Source organism: Cottoperca gobio, chromosome 22 (assembly GCF_900634415.1).
Source record: "Cottoperca gobio chromosome 22, fCotGob3.1, whole genome shotgun sequence".
NCBI lineage: Eukaryota > Metazoa > Chordata > Actinopteri > Perciformes > Bovichtidae > Cottoperca > Cottoperca gobio.
The window spans coordinates 15,206,480-15,230,427 of NC_041376.1; the positions used below are offsets into that span (position 1 = coordinate 15,206,480).

Sequence of the window (23,948 nt, forward strand, 5' to 3'; positions counted from 1 at the left end):
TTATATATTAAATTAGATTCAACTTTATTGTCATTGTGCAGAGTACAGGTACAAACCAATTAAATGCAGTTATTATCCAACCAGCAGTGCAAAAATGTGCTATATTAAATACAGAAAGTGCTTTTAATGGTGCTATAAACTACTATAAATATGTGACATAGTGCAAATGCAGGTTGTATGTGCAAACAGTAATGGTATGACCATATATGTACAGTAACAACATTGAACAGTATATAAGGTATAGTATGTGCAGATAAGAATAGTGCAGATAAGAATAGTGAAAATAAAAAGTCCGTAAGTGCGATAACAGTGCAGGAGTGCAATGATGCTAATGAAGTGATGGAGAAGCGTTCAGCAGAGTCACTGCCTCAGGGAGGAAGCTCTTCCTGAGTCTTGTGGTGCGAGAGTGGAGGCTTCTGTAACGCCTGCCGGACAGGAGGAGGGTGAACAGTCTGTTGTTGGGGTGGCAGGCATCCTTGATGATGACCCAATAAAGTTGCAGGTCCAAACATATTAGATTCTAATCAGCCTGTCTCTCTCTGTGCGACAGTTCCTGCGATCAGCAGAGAGGGGGACACCTTTGTGAGCACATCAATAGAGCAAGCCATCCGTAATGTGGACAGTGCTATTGAGTCAACAAGGAGACGTCTCTTTGATGGGTAAGTTATGAGAAACTCACACAACAAACACACAAACAGACTCTTAGGTCTTTGCACTCAAGTCTCTCAAGTGATAGAATCAGAAAGCCATGCTGTTCATTACGTGTTGCCGGTGAGGAATAAGCATGTGTTTGTATGGTGTGTGAGCGAGCATAAGTGCATTTAATATTTCTTTATGCTGTATTGCACTTTAGAAATGTAATTATTGTCAAATAAAATGCATCTTTGATATAGATTATAACTAAGAGATGAGAGCACCAATCTGCAACAATATTATGTCATTAGTCCTTTTACATTTGGACATTGAATTATTTTGCCCAGTACAGACTCAGTCCAGAGCTACATGCTCATAGGGCCTAAGTTAGAATACAGAAATGGCTTGTCTCACATCATCTTGGCACATGATTCTAGGTCTGAGTCAGAGCCTTCAGGAACAGAGTGTGACCATTCAGAAGGGCTGCTAATATATTGCAGCTCTGTCCTTTTTCAGTGCACAAGGTTTGCAGTTTTAAAGTAGCAGATCAGAATACTCCAATTAAAAGTGGTGCCTTCGGGACAGTCATTTATTCAGACAGTTATTCTGACAGCTGCAGTCAATATTTGTTAACAGCTCTTCATTATATCTTCATCAATCTCTTTTTCATCAGTGCATCAACGTAATCATTTTCGGATGATAAAGGAAATGATGAAGTCTTTGTTTATCCAGTGCAGTTTTCATTGCACTCTGTCACTGAGATGTAGGTGCTTTCAATATGGCTCATAAGTGTTTCCATCCTGCTGCATGATGTGGTTAGCAGCTGTGTTTTTCTTGGCATGCACACACACGCACTCTGCCCACACATGCATGCACAAATACAGTGCAGACACACATAGACACATAAAGAAGAGAAAGGCACACATGAACACACAGATGAGGGGATTTCCAGCTCTGTTTAATGACTATCACAGATTAACAGGCAGCCTCTTCTTTGGCACCAGACTCTTTTAACATGGTCTGGAAATAACAAAAAAACAGAATGACATTCGAGAATAAGAGTGCATCTGGTGTGAAGCTAGTAGCACTTGTTACTCCGATCATAAAGCATATTGGCTGTGTTGCTGCTAACTGTCAGACAGTTAGACCTTGAATGTTGTTTGTTGATGGCAACAGCTGTTCATTATAGAAACTAATTGCATCTGTGTCACCAGCTTTTTCAAATTATTAAAACTAATGCAATTAAAGCAGCCATTTTCCCACTTGAAAACAAAAGTGTAAATGCACATTTGATCAGTCAGCTGCACACCAATGTTAGTGTGTAAACTATAGGGGGAAGAAAAAACTGTTAAACACAGAAATAATTGATCAGGGATGTGATTTATGTTGTATATATCATAGAATATATGCATTTGGAGTGTGCATTATGTCATAAGCTAAATGAGAAATGTTCATTATTATTTTTATTTTGGCCTGGAACAACACCTGTGGATCTGGCTCGCATTTTAAAGATTTGCAAGGTGAATGCATGTTTGTAAGAGCAGGTTGAGCAAAGCAGTCCATTAGACTTCAGTACGGAACAACACACAGTCATGCACACAAACTCAGTGATCACAGAGAAGATCCAAGTCATGAGTGAAATGAATAAGATGTTTGTGCCTGTTTTGGGCTTCCTCTGGTTTGAACTCTCCGACCTGCTCCAACAGACATTTTCCGGATTGACAGAGAAACCTCTTTCTGCTTTTCCTGCCATCAATGAAAAGGAGCCAGAAGAATGTCATTTGAACATGAAATTTGAAATTGATCTTTCCTCGAAACATGACATCATATTCATTGTCTTTGCTCCTTCTTTACTTCTCTGTTCTCTCCCTGCTCCCTTACACCATCTCTCTGTCCCTCATCCCTCCAGTGAGCCTCGTACCCCAGGAGAGTTGCTAGCTCTTTTCCGGTATCCACGTGACCCCTACACAGTGGAGCAGGCGCGTGCCGGGGAAATCTTCGAGCAGACTCTTCTGCTCATCCAGAACCACGTCAACCAGGGTCTCATGGTCGACACCAACGGCACCGGTGAGTATAATAACCAAATATCTGTGCTGCTACTAAGAGGGGCCATGCTGTCGTACCTTTTGTTACTGTATAGCTGTAACTATTATATTGTTTTTTAATTTCAACATCAGATTTGCTGTGTAAGCGTTACACATAATGACACATAAAGGACTCATGAATTTTAGCCAATAGTTAAGATTCACAAAGAAACAGTAAATGACAGCGTAGAGAGACAGGAAACACGGAGAGCAAGATGGGTATGACATGCAACAAAGGTCGCCAGCTGAAATCCCACAGTGAACGTTTCAACAAATAGTATAGTCAATCATTTCACAATAAACCCAAATCCATCATTATGTGCTTATTTTACTTGACGTATTGTGTAACTTGATGGCTCTAAGCAGAAACTTTGAAGTCTTTATTCACAAAATGTTTAGAAGTTGTCAAACTTCTTTCTCATGATCATTAGAAACACACTTGGACTTAGTGACTGGCACTAATGGGATTATTTTTATACACAAACCAAAAATTTGCAACCACAAACAATGAGCTGTTGTGTTGCACAACCTTCTAAAAGTCAAAAGCTGTTTGTTTAACCCGCTTCCTTTATTGCATCAAATACTTTGAACTCTTAGTATGAGAAAATCAACCATCATTGCAATACACTTCAGGGGAATGGGGCAAAAAGGTTTAAGTAATAGATATCACAATGTGTTTGTCGTGCTGCTTCACCTTGAAGTGATATTGATATTGCTTCACTACGAATGAGAGTGAAAGCCCAGTACTGCTGCATTCTGTTTGGGTGTGAACCACCTTGTAGGGCCCATGGGAGTCTGCTCTCTGGTTTCCTGGTGTCGCAGGGTGGAGCCTTTGGCACACCATTGCTGTCGATTCATAGCATGGAAACAATTTAATGTTTGGGGGAAATGATTCATAGGTGTTTGAATTTGAAAGAGTCTGACATCATCAAGACAAAGTCTTTCGTCTTGTTTTCTGTGGATTCAAGTTGTTCCTGACAATAGAGGTGGAAATAACTAATAGATAATAACTGATTCCAATCACTTCATACAGTTCAGTTCAAAGATTCATATCGCGCCTTCTAAAGCCAACATTTAGTCTATTTTAATCTAACTCTGGTGCGGTTCCTTTGGGCCATTGTGAATGCAGTAATCGTACTCTATGTGTTCTCCAAACCAACCATAGTGGTATTCGATTGCAGTGAGAACATAATCCAAACCAATTGCATGAAGTAAACCAAAACGCTGGGGATTATGGGCTGCCTGCGGGGACATTTGTTACCAGTTAACACGAGTGGGAGAGTACTGGCTTGGACTCCCGCAGACATTGTTCATTCTGAAAACTTTCCCAATGTGTTAGTTATGAACACCAAAGCAGGATTACTGCCAGTATCACCAAACATATCTGTGGCGCGTTCTGCTTCATATTGCTCGGTTATTGTTTTCTCAGCATTTGTTGATTTCTGTGGGGTTTTTTTTACCAATACAGAAGTTTCTTTTTTTGGTCCGCTTTCATTTGTGCTCTGTGCAATCAAACCAGACTAAATAATAAACATGAATTTCACTGTGATTCAGACTAGCCAAACCGTCGATGGCTTGTGAAAGATTGTGTGTAGCACTTTTCACTTTTTGTCCTAAACTAAGCGGTTATATTACTGTTCAAATGCACTTCTGTATGTATATCAGTAAGTTTACGCATCATCGTTCATATGGCCCAGAGTTCAGTGCGGATTCAGATTGTCGTCAGTTCAGTCGTTCATTCAGTCTGTTGCTAGCCTATACAAGCTCTGCACATACGGTAAATAGCTCAGCAGCCTGTTATTTATGACAGAGGTATCAAATTATGGTTGTTAATGTGGCTTTCGCTGTCTTTAATATGCTTTTTATTAGCTATTCAGACAACATCACTCTCAGTCACCAGTGAGGAGCTCCACTGCAAAAAACAACGTATTAATTTTCAGACTTTAAGACATGCATGAAGTAATCAATACATAGGAAGAGTCATTTTTCCACAACACTGTACATGAAAAATACAAAGTTGTGTCCTGCCATGTGGTTGTAACAAAGAAATCACTTCAAAATGACTTCATTGATGAAACGTTTTTATATATACACAGGTAAAGAAGCTTAATAACTTTTGAAAAACAAACTTGACACAGTTAAGCAGATGTAGCTAATGGCTGCAAATGTAATTTTTTATGGAATATACAACCTTCTACTCACTGTGGATTCAGTAAGAAGCTCCCAAGCAAAGTCTCATGCAACAAGTCATTCAATTCTCAACCACTCTATGAATTACCATGTTATTGTGAGTAACACTTGGCTGTTGATAGGCCCTCCATCTGTATGCCATTTTCTCTTAAGCGTGACTGGAGGCGTAGAGACAATCATGGAGCAGTTGACGAGGATCCCATAAACAGTTGTATTAGCCCTACAGTATGTCACACCCAACAACACTTAACCTACAATCACTGCCGAGCACAGGACACATTTTGAGATGGTGTGTCTTGGTGTGCACAGATTGTCTCGATTATGCATGCATGTGGGGAAATTGGGAGTGCATGGGTTGATTTGGATTCTTTGTTTGCATTCACACATGAAAAAAGGCTTTATGGTGCATGAAAGCACTTATAGTGATGAAGGGTTAAAGGTAATGGCACAAACGTAAAATTGTCTGGTTGTGTGCAGAGTCTGTGTTTTGGGTTATGGTGTCTCACATTTTGCCTGAATCCAAGAAAAAGAACAGATTTATAAAGAAAAAAGAGAACTAGTAGTATGTAAAAGAAGAGTTGCAAGGTGGAGGAATAAGAGAGGTAGGGAAAGAGAAATAGAGCTCTGCGAAATATGAACAAAGAGAGAGAGAGACAGTGTTTTCTTTACTTATGCCAACAACCAAGTGTTCATTGTTGCACTGGCCCCAAACCAAGCTAACAGAGAGTTTTCTGCCCGTCAGCAGAAACAAACGTGCTGTTTTTATTATATCTCTATTTTATCTGAGATGGCAACACCACATTTTCCCCATTCTCTGTATTCACACACACATTAGCAGAAACACACACGACACACCAAAAAAGTGTGTAAAGTGAGAGGTGGGTTTGAAGCTGGAAACAAACTTTGCCATTTAGACAGGAAGTCTCACCTAACCCTCATTGAGGTTGGCCGCTCACACTTAACACTTGTTCTCATGCATAATCATAACACCACATTGCTAACACATCACAGACCTACACACATACACATTGAAATGCTGCACATTGGAGCTTTCACAGAGGAGCTCTCGCATATCAAAGCAAGTCAAGGCAGGTTAGGGAAATACAGAAACTTGTGCCCTCGGGACAGGAGGTTCTTTCTACTCCCTGTCTACTATAAAAAATATTGTATACATGTATGTAGATCATATTAACAGACACTAGGTTACTGTCTATCCTAACTGATGGCTGTTAGGGTTAGGCTGGATGACGTTGTACTTAACAGCAAATATTTGCAAATCTTCTATGAATCTAATAGTACAAATCTGAAGGTTTTTAATACTTATCCAGCCTCTTCATGTGTTAAATGTATGTTGCTTTCCCACAGCATTTCGCTACAATGACCTGGTGTCCCCTCACTTTCTGGAGGTGATTGCCAACCTGTCCGGCTGCACAGCCCACCGTCGCTTTAACAACTGCTCTGACATTTGCTTCCACCAAAAGTACCGCAGCCACGACGGGACCTGCAACAACCTGCAGCACCCTATGTGGGGCGCCTCACTCACTGCCTTCGAACGACTGCTGAAGTCAGTCTATGATAATGGATTCAACCTGCCGAGAGGTGCTACTGAGCAGCTGCATAATGGACACAGGCTACCTCTGCCGAGGCTGGTTTCAACCAGCATGATTGGAACAGAGACCATCACTCCTGATGAGCGCTACACTCACATGCTGATGCAGTGGGGTCAGTTCCTAGACCACGATTTGGATTCGACAGTGGCGGCCCTCAGCCAGTCCCGGTTCTCTGATGGCCAGCTGTGCACTCAGGTCTGCACCAACGACCCGCCGTGCTTCCCAATTCAGTTCCCACCCAATGACCCACGGCAGTTGCGAAGTGGCGCCCGCTGCATGTTCTTTGTCCGATCCAGCCCTGTGTGCGGAAGCGGAATGACTTCTCTTCTCATGAACAGCGTATATCCAAGAGAGCAAATCAACCAGTTGACCTCTTACATCGATGCTTCAAATGTCTACGGCAGCTCACGCCACGAATCTGACGAAATACGCGATTTGGCCAGTCAAAGGGGTCTGCTCCGGCAAGGTATCATCCAACGAACAGGAAAGCCTCTTCTGCCATTTGCTACTGGACCACCCACTGAGTGTATGAGGGACGAAAATGAGAGTCCAATTCCATGTTTCTTAGCTGGAGATCACCGTGCCAATGAGCAGCTTGGTCTGACCGCCATGCACACGGTGTGGTTCAGGGAACACAACCGCATAGCGACAGAGCTACTTAGACTGAACCCCCACTGGGACGGAGACACCATCTACCACGAGGCCAGGAAGATAGTGGGGGCCCAGATGCAGCACATCACCTACAGTCACTGGTTGCCAAAGGTAACAGCTGTCATCTTAAGTCCAATGTTTCTCTGTTATGTTGCTACTTCTCTTTTTTTAAACATTTGGCTTTCTAAATGATTTCCATGTTTTAAACCAAAACAAAAGTTATTCATTAATAGTGATACTGTAGGAGCAATGATGAAGAGATATGATCAGGCTGTTACATTCCCTCTTCCATCTCCTAGATCCTGGGTGAGGCAGGCATGAAGTTGATGGGGACATACACTGGTTATAACCCCAATATTAACACCGGCATCCTCAGTGCTTTCGCCACTGCTGCTTTCCGCTTTGGGCACACCCTCATCAACCCAATACTCTACAGGTTAGACGAGGACTTCCAGCCTATCCCCCAGGGACACATCTCCCTGCACCGGGCCTTCTTCTCCCCATTCCGCATCGTGAATGAGGGCGGAATCGACCCACTCATTCGCGGGCTTTTTGGCGTCGCTGGTAAAATGCGGGTTTCAACACAGCTGGTGAATACGGAGCTGACTGAGAGGTTGTTCTCCATGGTCCACGCTGTGGCTCTAGACCTGGCTGCCATGAATATACAGAGAGGAAGGGATCATGGTATACCACCGTACAATGATTACAGGACCTTCTGTAACCTGTCCACGGCTCATGCGTTTGATGACTTGAGGAATGAAATTAAAAATCCTAATGTCAGAGAGAAACTGCAGAGGTAAATATACAGGGCTTTTTTAAAATATTCATACTAGAATTTTCCATAACTTTGCGTGAGACCAATATATAACAAAGTAAACCAGGTTATCTGTGGGCTATAGTCATGCCTGTGAACTGTTAAATGAAAGCATAGTCTTCATAAGGATATTGTCTTCATTTTGAGACAAATTGTGGTTTGAATGATTTTTGAATTGTAATATATTGACATAGTGTTGTCTCCCTGACTGTTTTCCCTGTGTGGCAGGCTGTATGGCACTCCTATGAACATCGATCTGTTCCCTGCACTGATGGCTGAAGATCTGGTCCCTGGCAGTAGACTGGGGCCCACCCTCATGTGTCTGCTGACAACTCAGTTTAAACGCCTGCGGGACGGAGACAGGTACAGTAAGGTCACAGCACATCTCACCTCCCCATTCAAGAATTCAAGGATAATTTATTGTCATTCTACAACACACGATCGTAAACGAACTGCAGCTGTAGCCTCGTCCATTTATGCTTCACAAGAAACGTAACCGTAACGGTTCAGAGTGTGCAGGCGATAGAGAGAGTGAGAGAGAGCGTGTGTTACGGTGACTCGTGATTAGCAGTAACAGTACAGTTTGTCAGTGAATGAAAGCTACAATTCCTCAAGACCCAAACCAGTTTCCTGTGTCTTGCTTGCCACCTGCTGATTAAAGTGAAGGTGGTTAGCTCTGAAGTTAGCAACAACAACGGCCCAGGCTCATTTAAGGTGGGCTGACCTTTAAAATGGACAAACTATTATTATCTTAGTGACAGTCCGGCTCACTAGCTTTGACCAGAACCAGACTCCAATTTTTGTTTTTCATTTAGATGTCTGGAAGACCAAATAATAAAGTTGTCAAATCCCATTTAAGTTGCTTTTTGTAAATGTAACTGATAAATGGGCTTATGGTATCGTCTCATATCGATCGCAGGCCCCTGAATAAATCATTTAAAGATGTGGCAGACTTAATGATATCGTATCGTTGTCCAAAGAATCCAGATGATATCGTATTGTGATGAGACTTGTGATGAACACCACTAGTATTAAACCTCTGACAATATATATTTTAGGAATGTAAAATAAAAGCTTACAGCATCTTCACAAGGTTTCTCCATCATCTGAAAGTGTGAGTACCCTTTCTTTTGCATTACAGTACAGTACAGTTTCTTCTGTTGAACCTTTTCAGGTTCTGGTATGAAAACCCGAGCGTGTTCTCTCCTGCTCAGCTGACACAATTGAAGCAGGCCTCTCTGACACGGGTGCTTTGTGACAATGGGGACAACATCACGCGCATCCAACAGGACGTCTTCAGGGTGTCGCAGCTGCCCCACGGCTACGGCAGCTGTGACGACGTCCCTCAGATTGACCTGCGCATGTGGCAGGACTGTTGTGAAGGTGAGAGCAATTTCAGAATGAGTTATTATGTTGCTTTCATCATGCCTAATGTCATTCTTAAATTTCAATATTTTTATTAAAAATTCATTTGCATAGAACAGCTTATTATCAACACCTCTCGATATGAAGCAGTCTAAAACACTAACTACAACTTGTAGTATTGCATTAGAATGTAACGGCGTACATAACAAAGTGTAAATTCAGGATTTTTTAAATAAAGTTTCTCTTTCAAAAATGATTTCATGGCAGTAACATTTTAAGCAAAATTTGCTGCAATTATCAATTGAGGATAGGGATGTCATGATAGCCAATATTTAGGTAGCAAGTAATATAAAATAGATATCAGAGAGGGAATTGTGACCTGTTTAACTACCGAATGAAAACCAGTATGCAAAAGTTAACAAAGGAGTTGAAGCACATGGGATTTATTGTTTTGTTTTTTACCGAGAATTGTGAAATTTCACTGATATTGTTATTGACTACAACATTTCTGGTATCCTATTGTGGCGCTATATAAAAGATCTGCAGGCATGGTTTTCCATGTCCAGTGTTAATGTGATTTATCTGCAGTAATGTTTAAAAGCTTGTGTGTTTTTTCATGATGAAAGAACAACGTTTAACAGCACAGGAAGTTGCCTCGACATTTCAGTCTCTGGTCCAGAATCTGGGCTGCTTTGTCAAATGAAAGCCATAAAATATCCTCATCCCCTGTTTCCCTTTTGATAACAACTTCTTCAAAGCAGCCTTGCTCACAATAATAAACTGTTCTATGCTGCAATTTAGAAAAACCCTTTGAAAGGAACACGGTTATTCTATGACCGCCATTTACCGTGAGTCACTAGTGTGAATGCTGCTTGACTGTGTGTGAAACTCGGAGATGTCATGACATTGCTACTCTGCTGAATCACCACTTCAGTGGAACAGCAGACCTCCTCTTTCTGAACTTTCATGACATAACCAATGTTGTACTTTTCACACACTGCTCGCAGTAATTGTACGGGGAAGAGATTGTATTTCCTGTCCTGGATGTCTAAACATTCTACCCGTGTGTGCAGCTGACAAAGTGAAAAGGAGATGACCAAAGAGGCACCCCCTACTGTTATAATAAACCAGCATTAGGGTTTATACTGATTGTTTTCTTTGTGTCATTTATTTATTTCATTAACATTGAGCCATCATAATGATGAACCTTGTTGAATGAGCTTGAAGTATTAGAGAATGAGTCATTCCTTTTCTCCTGAGCTTTTATAAAGGGCCAAGATTGAGTCTTAAACTCAAGATCTAAGTAAGTTTTTCATGTTTTACAAACTACTCCAGTATTTTCTGGTTGGTTAATGGAAAATACAATGTTTCTACAGTGTCATTATCTGACCATTTACTGCCTGCTGTAAAACATACAGCCCCAGCCTCCCTACTCTACCTTTTTCCATCTAATCACGATGCAAGAAGTTTTGATTGGAAAAGAGTGAATGGCTGTGTATGCACTCCAGAGTCCGCCCACAAACAGCTATGATTTCATATATTTGGGCCACTGATGTTACTAGACTCAATATATATACTTTTTGCAGACGTGTGGATTTGATCTGCGTGAATGATTTCATAGTGTGTACATCTGGAGGCTGTATGAATCAAGTCAGAATAGTGCTCCATGAATTCTTGTTTGGTGTAGAAGTTTGAGGAAAGGGTTTTAATTCACTCTGTAATATACAACATTAACTACCATGAAGTTAGCTGTGCTGTAACTCTAGTTTTAAGTGTCAACATCCAAAAGACTAAACCACTTACTGAAATTAGGCCGTTTCATCAATTCATTGTCTTTGGAGAAGAAAAAAAACATTTTAATAAGCAACACATGGTGCCTCTTAATTATTCTCCTTTCATCCTAGATTCTGACCCCGGCGTTCAGCCTCACTTGACAAAATGTACAAGGGAAGAGCTAAGCTAATAAACAGAGAATATCCTGCCAGAAAGAAGAGGGAGGAAGTTAACGCACTTGTTTCTGTCTGTCAGTAAGATTCACAGTTGTGTTTGGCTCCATTAGAGAGAGGATACTGCTGAGAACTTAAGTGTGTGTGTGTGTGTGTGTGTGTGTGTGTGTGTGTGTGTGTGTGTGTGTGTGTGTGTGTGTGTGTGTGTGTGTGTGTGTGTGAGCAGCAGGGTATGAGCGTGCATCTGTGTGCTCATGCGTGTCTATCAGCATGAGATAGGAAGTCTTGTTGTGTTTAGATAGTCTTTGTCTTTTACAGACTCTTGTCTGGTAAATCAAAGGCACTGTGAGGCTGAGCAGCCGCCTCTAAACTTTGACAGATAAAGGTGAAGCCCTCCTAACTACAGGGCCTGATCCCATTCATCTGTCCTTCCTCCGATTTTTTATGGACTGTCTCTTGTTGCTCTTCGCTGATGCTCAGCATGCCCCAGGTGTGTACTGGGGCATGAGCAGGGTCTTGTGTTTGTGTGTGTGTCTCTTATTCCCTTTGATCTGGGTACAGTAATGGCAGCTAACAGTGGGTTAGGGTAATACAATAATCCTAAGAGTCTTAGATCAGCACTTTGAAGCAGAAAGAAAGTGGCATCAGCAGTCATGGTTTCCTGTTTTGTGTAAGTATGCCGGTGGCTGTATTTCTGTTGTGCGTAAAAGGAAAAGATTAACCATATTGCATAAGCCATTTAGTTTACTCCTTTGGTCATTAAGTTCTTAATTGCTGCTTTTTTATGGTGTTGAATATGAAAATATATCTCGATCCTGAAAAGCCAAATGGCCCAACAATACAAAATTCCTTTTCTCGCTATTGTCAGTGATTGTTTTTGCCTCGGTTAGTGAACCACTGCGTGTTGTATTGTGTTTGACACCAACAGACTGCAGAACCAAGGGTCAGTTCAACGCCCTGTCGTACCACTTCAGAGGACGCAGATCAGCTGAGCACAGCTACAAAGAGGATGGAGCTGCTAACAGCATCCAGGAGAACAGGTGAAGTAACAGAGAGTGACAAGCATCAGGAATTCATGTAGGACTTAAGTGTTTAGCAAACTGTATTGTGTCAATATGTGACTATTATGTTACTGAAATGCTTCCTCTGAATCTGAAGCTTTTCTCTTTGTCACATTAATTCAGCATTGGCAGATATAAATGTGAGTTTCAAGAAAACATGTAGGAAGTTAATAGATGGGATACTGTATATATAGTTTATAGAGCAGTGTACCACAATATATTACAAATTACAGTCAAATGCATTGACAGTTTTACATAGGGCTGTAGTCTACCAAATAGTTTGAAGCTTTAAAGCTTCTTTTTAAACGTTGACATTAGAATTATTAATATTAATAACTTTGGCTGCGTGTTCATATAGCATTTGCAGCCGCTTGGAGCTCTTTCTGCCAAAAAAGTGAACTCAGCCTGACAGAAATATAGCGTGCAATAGTCCACCTTTCTCTCTATCTCTCTCTCAAGCACACGCACACAGCGAGCACTGTGACACGTCCTCGTCTCTGTTATTGTCTCAGTCCTCAGTCCAAGGTCAACATTTATTGAAAAAAGATGGATGTAATCATTTTCTAAATGTTTCTGATTTTATGTTTGGACATTTGTCTTTATAGCCCGGAGGAGGAAGCTGTCAAAAGTCTTGTGAATGTTAATGTGACCTCCAAAAAAAGCACTGAACCCTCAATCAACGACTTTCAGGACTTTGTCTCCGACATGCAGAAGACAATCACAAGTTTACGAAAGCAGGTGAGTGTCTGTATGCACACCCCACACGCAAAGATTCACCTCTGACCATGCTGGATGCCTGCACTGACGCTGTGCTGTAGTCTAATACATCGACACCGTCAAAGCTCCATACATACAGACATGTTTTTAATCAACGACTCAGAGGTACAGTTTATTCCTCAGGATGGGGCCCAGCAGCCGGACTTTGTCCTCTGGTCAGCTGCAGCCTTTTTTTCGTTGGTAAATACAAAGTTGCGGTAAAAGTCTGTGTTTAGAGCTGGATTGTGTTTATATTAAGGAATGTGTTTAAACTGGGTATTGTGTAAAGTTTAAAAGAATGTAATATGGTTCATGGAGGCAATATGTTTCACTTGATAGTTCATATTGTACTCCTGCAGCATGCATATGTGACGCAAGTCTTGTGCGTCCTCTGATTGAACGTGTCCTTGTATCTTTGCAGATTAAAAGACTTGAGGCCCGTCTGAGCAAGACTGACTGCAGTGACAGTGAGGGACGTGAGCGGACAGATGCAGAGCGGTGGAAAAAGGACTCTTGCACCATATGTGAATGCAGAGTATGTTCATCATATAACTCAATCTTAGGTTCAAATGGTTACACAACACAAAAACACATGCTCACAGTTTTCATCCACTCGTTTTTCCCTCTCTAGAAGCTGATAATGTTTAATTATCACCATGTGTCTAATGGAGGACGTGGTTTTCCCAGTTTAAATGCCCCAGTTTCTCCCTGACTGGTGCTCTTGGCAGTGTTTCACCTCCTCCAGCACGGCCACTTCTCTGCCTTTAATTCTTTATCTTTGACACTCTCAATGCCAACTGCTGGCAGAGGTGATGGCAGCTCCATGCCAAACGTGGCTGCTTCTGATCTTCTCCAGCCTCCCTTTCTCTCTTACCTTTTGTTGCCATCTTTCCCACTCCCAACTTTATTTTTCTCACCACATTTTATAATGCACCTGTCAGTTTCTCTTTTATGTTTCTCTCTTTCCCCTTGGCTTCCCCAGAAGTATCTCTTTCCACCTTCCACGCCTTACTGTAATTGGAGGATTTTTTTGTTCTAATTAAATTTGGCAGGCAGAAGCACAATGAGAAGGACTGTGTGGGAAAGAGTTAGTGGTTCAACACATCATGGTGTTGCTCTAAAACAAAGCACTTCATTATTCTGTTCAGACAAAAATGTTTCACTTTCTGTAACTCTGTGCCAAACAAAAGCACAAGTCTGTGCCAGCTCATGCCCACACATTGAAATGATTAATTCACATTGACATTGTGTACATCTGTGAAGTGGTAATATTGCTTATTTTAGGCACCCTTCCTGAACATGTACATAAGTTTGATCTGTATTTCTGTTTAATGTGTAATTCAGTATATTCCTTTGTGTTGCTATATGTATTAGTTTCCATGTGCTCTATTCATGCTTCTGTACAGCCTGTATCTGCAGCTGGCCAGATCACAAACATTCCTTCCAGTCTAATCTAATAAGGTAATTGACCTGTTGCCCCTTCTCTGCCCCCCTGCAGGACACCCAGGTGACCTGCTTTGTGGAGTCTTGTCCACCGGCCGAGTGCAAACGGCCCGTCAAGCTAAAAGGCGCCTGCTGCCCTGTGTGCCTTGAACAGGCAGATGTTAAGAAGCGGCATAAAGCAGACACCCGCCATGAATAAACTCCCCCCCCTCCCCCCCTGACAAACACTCTAGTGGCTGAAAGTCACACACAGACATCCAGAGAGAGGATGGGACTTCTGAAGGTGTGCCAATCCACAGCCACCAATAGCCTCGATAGACCCAATAGCCTCAGTTTTTGTTTTGTTTCATTTTGTATTACTTTTAGTTGAGTGGGGAGGGGGGAGACTTTATTTTATTTTTCTGGATTGTGGCCCCCACCAGGGCCAGCAGCCTGAGGCTCGGTTTGAAATCCTCTGGCAACCAGCCAGCGATCACTAAATGGATTTATTTCTGAACCGATGGGTGGATGAATGGATGAATGGGTGGATTGTAAACACGACGGACAAACCTCTTCTCTTTTGCTCAGAGTCCACTGAGGCCTCTGAAGTGTAACAAGACAGCCACTGTGTTTGCTCTCCTGCCAATAACTCTTGGTGACAAAACGCAGGGCCACTTGCCGTCAACAAGCAGGAAAGGGAAGTAGATTGAAAGGTGGCAGCCATTTTGTTGTCTCACAAAAGTTTCTCAGGTTAGAGATGCCGAAAACTGGTGCTATTTCCCCCTTTTTTTATTAATGATTTAATCACTAAATACAAACCTTCAAAGTATTGTTTTTTGTATGCAAAGCAACCTATATACACTCAGTATATGCCTTTTTTATGATAAATCACAATTGAGAGGATGGTTTTATTCAAACTAAAAGACTTTATGAATAGATTTACTTCATCTTTTAATCCAAGGTGCTTTATATCATGTTATGAATATGTTTTTTCCCTCCCTTTTGTATAAATATGAAGATAATGTGAAGCCCTAGGAAAATGTTTGTAATGCAAAAGAGAAGTCTACTGATTACTGCTCCTCTATCCATGGACACCCTGTTAGTTGACTTACTTATTGTCTCGGCTGGCCTGTCCTGAACTTGAGTGAGGTGGAGCCGTGTAGCACTCCCCATTGCAGGACACTCAAAACCAGCTCTTGCACTGTTGTGCTCCTTTCCAAGTTTCATTTTGCTTTCAGAAAGCAGTGAAAGAATATCCATTTTTTACCACTGTAATGTTGTGAACTTTGTCCCAGTTTTTTCCTTGGTCTCATAAAGCCAAATGTATGACTTAGTTACTTCTAAAAGGACATAAATAGCACATGTCTATCTAGGAAACTATGTATGAATGTTGTAATGAGGTCCGTATTTCGCCCTTGGTACTGCTAACTACCACGGCAGTGTTCTTTTGGCCTGATCACACATTCTTTTAAATTCCTGTATAGTCTTTAGTCCACAGACTACACACAATTGAAGGACTGCTACCATAACTGTTGACTGTTCTTCTCTGCTGTGCTGGACCTGCAGCTCTCTAGCTCCAGTTTAGACAAGGACACGCTTGCATGCATTCCTTTGTCAGGCCTCCACTTTGAATCCAGCTTTTCCCTCTTTAAGTTTCTTCTCATGTGTGTTCAGTGTCTGTATATTTCCCCCTGTGAGGACCGTCTTCAGTGTGGATATAGGTTAGGAATGCTCGTCCTGCTCATGTTTCTTTGCCATGTTGAAGATTTTGAGACCGGGGTGACGTCATTCAGCCGAGCATGTGTTGAGCGCAGGCTTCTCCAGCGCTCTGACCCTCATTCCGCTCTAATGGAAGCCATATGAGAGGGGAAGCAAGGGTAATGTTGGGGGAGGGGTGCTCATGATTGGGATGCGGTGTCAATCAAAACAAGTCTCCATCTTGCTATTGTGAGATTCTTTTCCACTGTCAGCTGGCCATAAACATGTACTGTACTTAGACCACCCATTGTACCACATGCACTGGCTCGCTTAGTGTAACATGCGTCACGTTTTTGTTTTCCTGTTTTGCTCCGCTCCTAATTGTAGTGAGGCGGCTGCAGCTGCAGGGTTCCTTTCCATTGTTTTCTTTATGTGGTAACGTCCTGAGCAAGCATCTGTCACTAAACTGAAATAATACTCTACGGAATGTTCCATCCAGGATTCCATATGGATTACTGGGCACGCAGTCGCACTGGTGAATCGGTCTCATGTCATATGTTCAAATGGACTGGACAAGTGTCTACATCAAGCTGTGTGTTTACAGCCGTTTGAAACCGTATTCTTCTCTCCATTACCTTTTCATGTGCTCCAATGTGTTATAATTTTGGTATATTTTCATAAACGTGTATGAATGAGTGTTTGTCTCGGTCTCATTATCAGGCTAAATGTATTTTGGCAAGAGTCCCAAGTTTTGGCTGTCAAAGCACTGTGAGCTCTCTTCATTACCTGTCTTCATATTCATATATTATTATATATTATTTTATCATAGTTCCCTCTCTTTTAATTTTTACCCAAAAAAACTCCCAAGTGTCAATGGAATGCACTGCTCTGCAAGACTGAACATGCTTTACCTTCACTGTCCCTTAACCAGCGGTCAATGTGGATATAATAGTATCATGACATTTGTATTGTACGTTTGCCAAAGAATGGTTTGCACTGTAATGTATGTATGCCTCTCGACAGTAATAATAAATAAATAAGCCACATTTTAATTATAGTAATGCAAGTCGGTGCCTGTTTTTCCTCAGCTCCGAGGCCTACTCCTGAACAACAGATGAGCTCAATGTGAAAGATGAGACCTGTCATCGCCTCATTGATGCTCTGACAATGCACAGACATTTAGGCATTTTGATTTTGCTTATAACAAAACGGTTTGCACTGAACATCAAATCCATCTAAAAGCATTCAAGTTGTCTGCTTGAGTGTGCTGGTCATTGACATGGACACTATAATATGTTAATATAGAGCTAATCTAGTATTTTGCACTCGATTTGCATTTACTTTCTTAGTAGTTCCTGCACTTCGTTAGGAGCCTTGATGTTTGCGTTTGTAGACCGGATCATACTTCATCATACCTTACTGGTTCTCTTTTAGGAGAGGGCACTATAATTGGCAAATGCTATAGTAAACATTATACCAGACTCAAATACTGTGTCTACATTTATATGTTTCCATTACTACACGTCCATGTCGTAGGCTATACTGTACACTTTGTACTTATTTTTGTAGTGTCTCAAAATAGTGTTTTCTCAAATCGAACACGGCTGTACTGCATTTACCAGAAATGACAATCTAGGTAGTTCGCAATTGTGTTGTCGTTTGCAATACCAAATCTTTACAGACTGCTAAATTAACCCAATAAACATACTGATGGCTTCTGTCTAACAACATCATTCACAAGTGGTAGGATACAAAAACATGTATAACTTGTGGGGTGTTCACTGGAGCGTCCACTGCAGCTTCCTCGGCCGATATTTACACAAGTTTGGTGTTCCTCTCCTTCTGCTCTGCAGCCAAGATGGCGACCACTGAGGGTGAGAAGTGTCCAGTGCTCCACACTCAACCTTCTGACCACTATGGATACATGTACTCAAAATATCAAGTGTAAGTGTGATAGAACCCAAATTGAGACACAGCTATAGTCTTGTTCTCCTTTGCATGGTTCTCTGCTATTAGCCAGGTTCTGACATTAGAGACAGCATAAAGCAAGTGTGTCCAAACAGAAAGCAGCTGTGAAGTGTTTGGGGAAAGATATTTGCAAGGCGAGTAATACTAGAGGCCTGAGAACCTTAATCATGTGACGTTAAGCCTCAGACTGTTGGTCACCTGTTGTCAGGCACATAAACCCATAAACTATTTTACCTGTGCTTTGGCGGGAATTATTTTGCTCTAGAATTAGTTGCTTTCAGTTAAATACTAAAACACAAGTGATTTGTGTTGATCGGAACAGTCTCAAAAATAACTCAAGCTTCCCCCTTTTATCTCTGCTTCCCCCCTTCTCCATCCCCTTGCTTTATTTCCTCCGTCCATGTCCCTCCCTTAGTCCTCTATACCTCTCCCTGTAGACTCAGCACTGGCCTGGCGGCAGTGAGTGGAAGACTGGACCAGGAAATGAGGTTTCCAGTGGCTGCACAGATAAAAGTGCCTTCATCTTGTAGACGGGCAGGAAAAGACATTATCACTCTGACAACAAGGGACCTACCTTACTTTGAGTAATAGGTGTATTCCTGTGAGATACAAACATGAATACACACATGCACTTCCTCTGCTTATTCACATATCTGTTGCAGAGTTTCCCTTCCGGGCTTTTTGAATGAAGCCTCTTTTGTTTTCTTGAGATGGTCTGATTATGTAAATAAGAAAGTACTGTAGGTGTCTGGAGCTAGATACGGGCAGACAATACACAAAATAAGTTGTATAAAACTGAGACAAAAGTGTTGATCTGAATCTTCATCTGCTACATTTCAGATCTTGAAGCAGACGACAGAAGAGAGGCAGAGGATTGTGGCTTTCAGGGTTTGGACAGGACACAAGCCTGCAGCTGCACAAGCCTGGCTACCCAGCAAGCCTCTCACTTCCCCCTCATCACGCAGCCTACTGGAATTTCATTTAGGCAATTGGCTCTCCGCGTTGCACCTTTCACTGGCCAAGGCGGGGAATTCTTTCCCCTCGCTAGTGGAACGTCATTCTCATTTCCAGAGCGAGGCGGATGAAAGGAAGAGAAGTGGCGTCCTGCTGGGGGAAAATAGGTTTTGCATCCCGGGACTCAAAGGACTGCAGCGATGGCTTGTCACGCCCAGTGGGTGGGAAATGTCATGAGATGGCTCCCTGCTAGTGCTTTTGGCACTGACACTTAAACCCACTGAGTTTATACTGCAGGTGTTAGCACAGACAGTTACTGTATGTGTCAAAGGGCTTGGGAAGGTGACTGGTGTCTTACCTGCTTGGAATCACAATGGATGCAGTCTACTGGCAAACTCAGCATTATCATGTTTTATTTGAACCTGTTTTGCACTGTGTCTTTTCTTTGTGAAGACATAGAGGAGCGTGTATGTAAAGCTTGTCCTGATGGTGGCACAAGAGGAAAGCTCAATGATTGTCCAGAATTGACACGGTTCATCCTGACCTTGGGAATGTCATTTCCTTTGTCTTGTGGATCTCCTTTTTCTTCTTCTTGTATTTCTTATACAATATACTCACATGAACCTACCTCCTGACTTGAGCATGTGGCCACCCCTCTGGCCCGGCCCCTGGAACGCACAGACAAGTGTAACCTTACTCTACAGAGTGTTTTAGTGTCTTTTTGCTAGTTGTTTGGATTTTCTGGCTTTAAATTCACTGTATTTGTTCACTCTCATCGCTCTCATCAACCTCATGTCAGCAGCAATAAGCTGTTTTTAGTGAAAGGTAACACTTTACAAAACACAAAAGTTGTAGACTCTTAAGCCCCTTTCCCACAGGACAAAAAACCCACTAACATCTGGCTTTGATCTTTAGTGGGAAAGGTTACAATTGGCATTCATTGCAGCAGTGATGGAAATATGATACCGGGGTGGACACGCTCATTGTTGCCCCTTTCCCAGTGCAATGCTATGTGATACGCGTTCTAGTGAATATATACAAAAACAGAGATTTGGACAATTATTATACTTACTAACGTACAAAACATACATTTATTATGCTCTCCTCAAAACCACCAGACTCCATTGACAGAAGTAGTGATTCTTACCTCGCTGATCGTATTAAAACACACTTCATTCAAACTTGACAGAAACAAAGTAAAAGTAATCAAATCCGGCTTTGTTAGTCCAACAATCACCAACTCCGTTTTGAGAGTTTGAAAGAGAAGACTGAACAAGTAACAGATATAAAAAAGGTGTAACCACCGTAACATTGCACTCGCCTCCATGTTGCTTTCTAATGTTTGCCAACCCTGCTTTACAGAGCCCGTGACATTGAACGTGAGACACCAGAAAAACAGTCTTCTTCTACTGGCAATGGAAAAGGAGTCTATCTCCTACTTTAAGCAGGTTTTCTGGTGATTAAAAAAAAGCATATACAATATACGTGCTCATTTTAGAGGAAAAACGGTTTAAGTCATGGGATACGTAGACGTGTTATGTCATAGGGAACTGGTCAAAACAAGTGGAAGCAATACTAAGCATTTCTAGATACAGCCTTTCCAAGGCACCATGTGCACTTTGTGTGTAAATGTAAAATGTACTGAAGTCCTCAAAACCCACATTTTCTAAGAAACGATACGTGGCCACCTTACTGGGTCCAGAAATGTTTCTGCTTAGTGACTTCACAAAGTGCTTTCCAATTCTTAAAACAGCATTTTAAGAAAGTAAATATTATTGGCACATTGCTATTTAGACATATTTGATTCCTGATCGGTGTACACATGTATATTCAGCTACAGCATCTGACTTAGTCATTAACGATATAGAAGTAAGTGACTGTGTGTGTGAATGTATCAGTGTGTAGCTGAGCTCTTCCACGCCTGTGTTCCTCTTTCCTCTTCAGTCCCTGATGTCATTCTCAGCTTTTGTTGTTTCCAACTCCCAACGTTTAAGTTACACTAATTTGATTTACGGCTGTAACTCAGCGCCATATAGAGTGTTACATTCGACCCCTCTCCCCCTGGGGGGAATTTCTCCCCACGTATGAAAATACCAAACTCCTTTCCCAGGTCTATTAACTGTAATTGCCTTAACAGAATGGACCAGTGTCGCTGAAATACAGACAAAACAGGTCAGCAGATAAGAGGAGGTAAGTTATCTTCTATGTCATTCAGCATAGATATGATCATATTGAATATGTGTGAGAGCTGGGCAGTGAGTTAAGAAGAACATTTCCAGTTCCTATGAAATAATTGTTGCTGATAGAAAGCCAAGCTAATCTCACGTGAGGACTGGCTGAGTTCCTCACTGGCAGATGACTGATTGGCAGATGGGATGACTCTGCGTGACCGACTGACTGGCTGACTGATAGGGTTGATTTGCCTGCATTCCTCAGTGGACACCAGCAGAGTACAGTCTGACCCAGCGTGTTAATCCCCTCACTGCCAGGACCCCTAATCAGCCCTCCTCTGAAATGGGCTAGCTAATGGGGGAAGCCAAGCTGACACGCGGAAGGAATGTATGTTCACACGCACACAAGCACATACACAACCACTGCGGCACCAAAAATAACTATCTGTCTGCAAAACATCTTTATCTTCAGAAATAAAAGATATCCTGTGCAAGATTTACCTTGGCTGGCATTTTCCTGGGAAACTTTAGTTTGAGATGTGTGAAAAGTGCATTAAATTACCAAAACTGCCAAGTGAGAATTGGATGCTTTGGATACACAGTTAAATCAAAATATGTACACAAAGATTTTTATCAGGGCAATCTATCTATAATCACACATCTCTGAAGAGGGACGTGTCACAACTTCAGCTGTAAGCCAAACAGTGTCAACAGTGTCGGATTGATATCCTGCACAAAACAAAGGGGAACTCCTTTCTGTTGTGATATTCAAGATACAAAATATAATCTTTGAGGACTGCTGTGTGCTCCTGCTGTATGTAGGCCATATGACTAATAGCTAATGGATGCTAACATTACATATAGCTAGGCTGGACATCCTGTTGTCAAGCGGACATTACATTTCATACAGTGGAGGTAACCAAGAAACACTTGTAGCCTACGTGTTTCGCGATGTGACACAAATATTCGAAGCATCAGATGGACACGGAATCCAAAATCTGTTCATCAAGAAAACATCTAGAAGAACATAAAACCCCAACCGATTCGTCTCCATCTGTTGGAATGCACGGCCAAGCTGGGAATTGAAGGCCGATATCTTCGCACTGGTGGGTGAGAACTTTACTCCTGCCCCACCCCAGCACTACAAATACTCTAAAAGATTTCTGAGGATGCTAGACTACAGACATCAGATTCTGTTATTCTTCAAATTAGCAGTGTGTTGGTTGGCCAAGCAGCAAATGAGTCAGAGACTAAAGTCTGTTAGCTTGAAAAACATTCATTAATTCATTCATTGTGGGTGGTTATTGGCTAGTGGTCTAGAGGTACGCCTTCCAAACAAAACACTAGAAGGTCGGGAGTTCAATACCAGTCTGCACCCCTGAGCAAGGTACTTAACCCTGAGTTGCTCCAGGGAGACTGTCCCTGTACTTAGTTCACTGTAAGTCGCTCTGGATAAGAGTGTCTGCTAAATGACCTGTAATGTAAATTCTGCTCTGTTTTCCTCAGCAGAACTAAGGTGGAGAATCTAGACAAGTCACACAATTAGACTATTTGCCATTGTTCTCCAATATCTGGCAAAGGCCTTGTTATCTACTCACAAGGAATGAGATGAGCAAAAACACATTTAGCGCAGTAATCCCTGCCCGGGCTGAATCACCAAGTATGAAGGGTCGAACAAGACAATGTACCAGGCTGCTACAGTGAACCCTTCAGCAGTGAGGACTCTTGGGAGAATAAATCACAAGCTAATAGTGAAGACGAAGTCAAAGGAGTGACTTCGATATAAAATACCAGATGTTTAGATGAACATACAAATGTGGTTAAAAAAGACCCCTCATGGATCTGCTTTGAGTACATTGACCCTCAAAGACCCTCTTAGTCACTGGCATCCATTACTACCTTGTTATAGCATGTCCGTCCCTACAGTGAGATTAAAGAGCGTTATCTGGAATGAGCCTCAAGCCTGTAAGGGCCTCTAAAAGTTCTCAGTAAAATGGTCTTTTGCAAGGTGTTGTTTCTCTGAAGATAAATGGATGGTCATATATCACCCGGAGCCATAATTCCTGACCCGACGTGACTGGTTCAAATCAACAGAAGCTGCTGGTATCTATGTGAGAAATGTGAATGAGTAATGAGCTCATGTCCCTCAAAGATTACCATCTAAAAGAAAGACCTAGCAAAAACATCTCTATCATGTTAAGTGTACGCTATATTTAGAATAGTTTCACCGCTCTACCTTGCCAGCCTTTATCTATGCTCTCTTCAAAGCCACCGGACTCCATTGACAAAAACAGTACCGTACAGTACTTCAGACAATCCCAAGCATCCCTCTAAAGCCACAACTTGCTTGTAGTGTTCTTAGTCTCACTGCTGTCATCAGCACAAAGACAAAGATAGATAAAGATAAACACGCTGTACACCTGCTCAGCACCAGCACACTGATAAAGTAGTAACAATATTTTTCTCAGAGGTCGATGGAGAAAGAATATTGGACTCACATTTTTCAGATGATGAGAAAAAACTCTCAATGAATGCGAATGTACACAGTAACATTATTAAACTTATAATTGTGCTTACAGCATGTTCCGCTGCCCCTTTAATGCATTTATGCTACAGACAATTTAT

General features: G+C 41.8%; 1 protein-coding gene across 1 annotated transcript in view; it reads left to right on the forward strand.

Annotated features, from left to right (window-relative positions):
• Positions 1 to 17,287, forward strand: part of pxdn (peroxidasin) — a 49,686-nt gene extending 32,399 nt beyond the window's left edge. Inside the window, exons 15-24 of the mRNA XM_029461204.1 lie at positions 551 to 659; positions 2,543 to 2,700; positions 6,273 to 7,279; positions 7,468 to 7,964; positions 8,211 to 8,345; positions 9,157 to 9,365; positions 12,222 to 12,333; positions 12,960 to 13,092; positions 13,532 to 13,645; positions 14,609 to 17,287. Of these exons, the coding sequence (XP_029317064.1) occupies positions 551 to 659; positions 2,543 to 2,700; positions 6,273 to 7,279; positions 7,468 to 7,964; positions 8,211 to 8,345; positions 9,157 to 9,365; positions 12,222 to 12,333; positions 12,960 to 13,092; positions 13,532 to 13,645; positions 14,609 to 14,752 (2,618 nt within the window). The 3' untranslated portion in view covers positions 14,753 to 17,287. The remainder of the gene's footprint in view (positions 1 to 550; positions 660 to 2,542; positions 2,701 to 6,272; positions 7,280 to 7,467; positions 7,965 to 8,210; positions 8,346 to 9,156; positions 9,366 to 12,221; positions 12,334 to 12,959; positions 13,093 to 13,531; positions 13,646 to 14,608) is intronic.
• Positions 17,288 to 23,948: the final 6,661 nt, after the last annotated feature.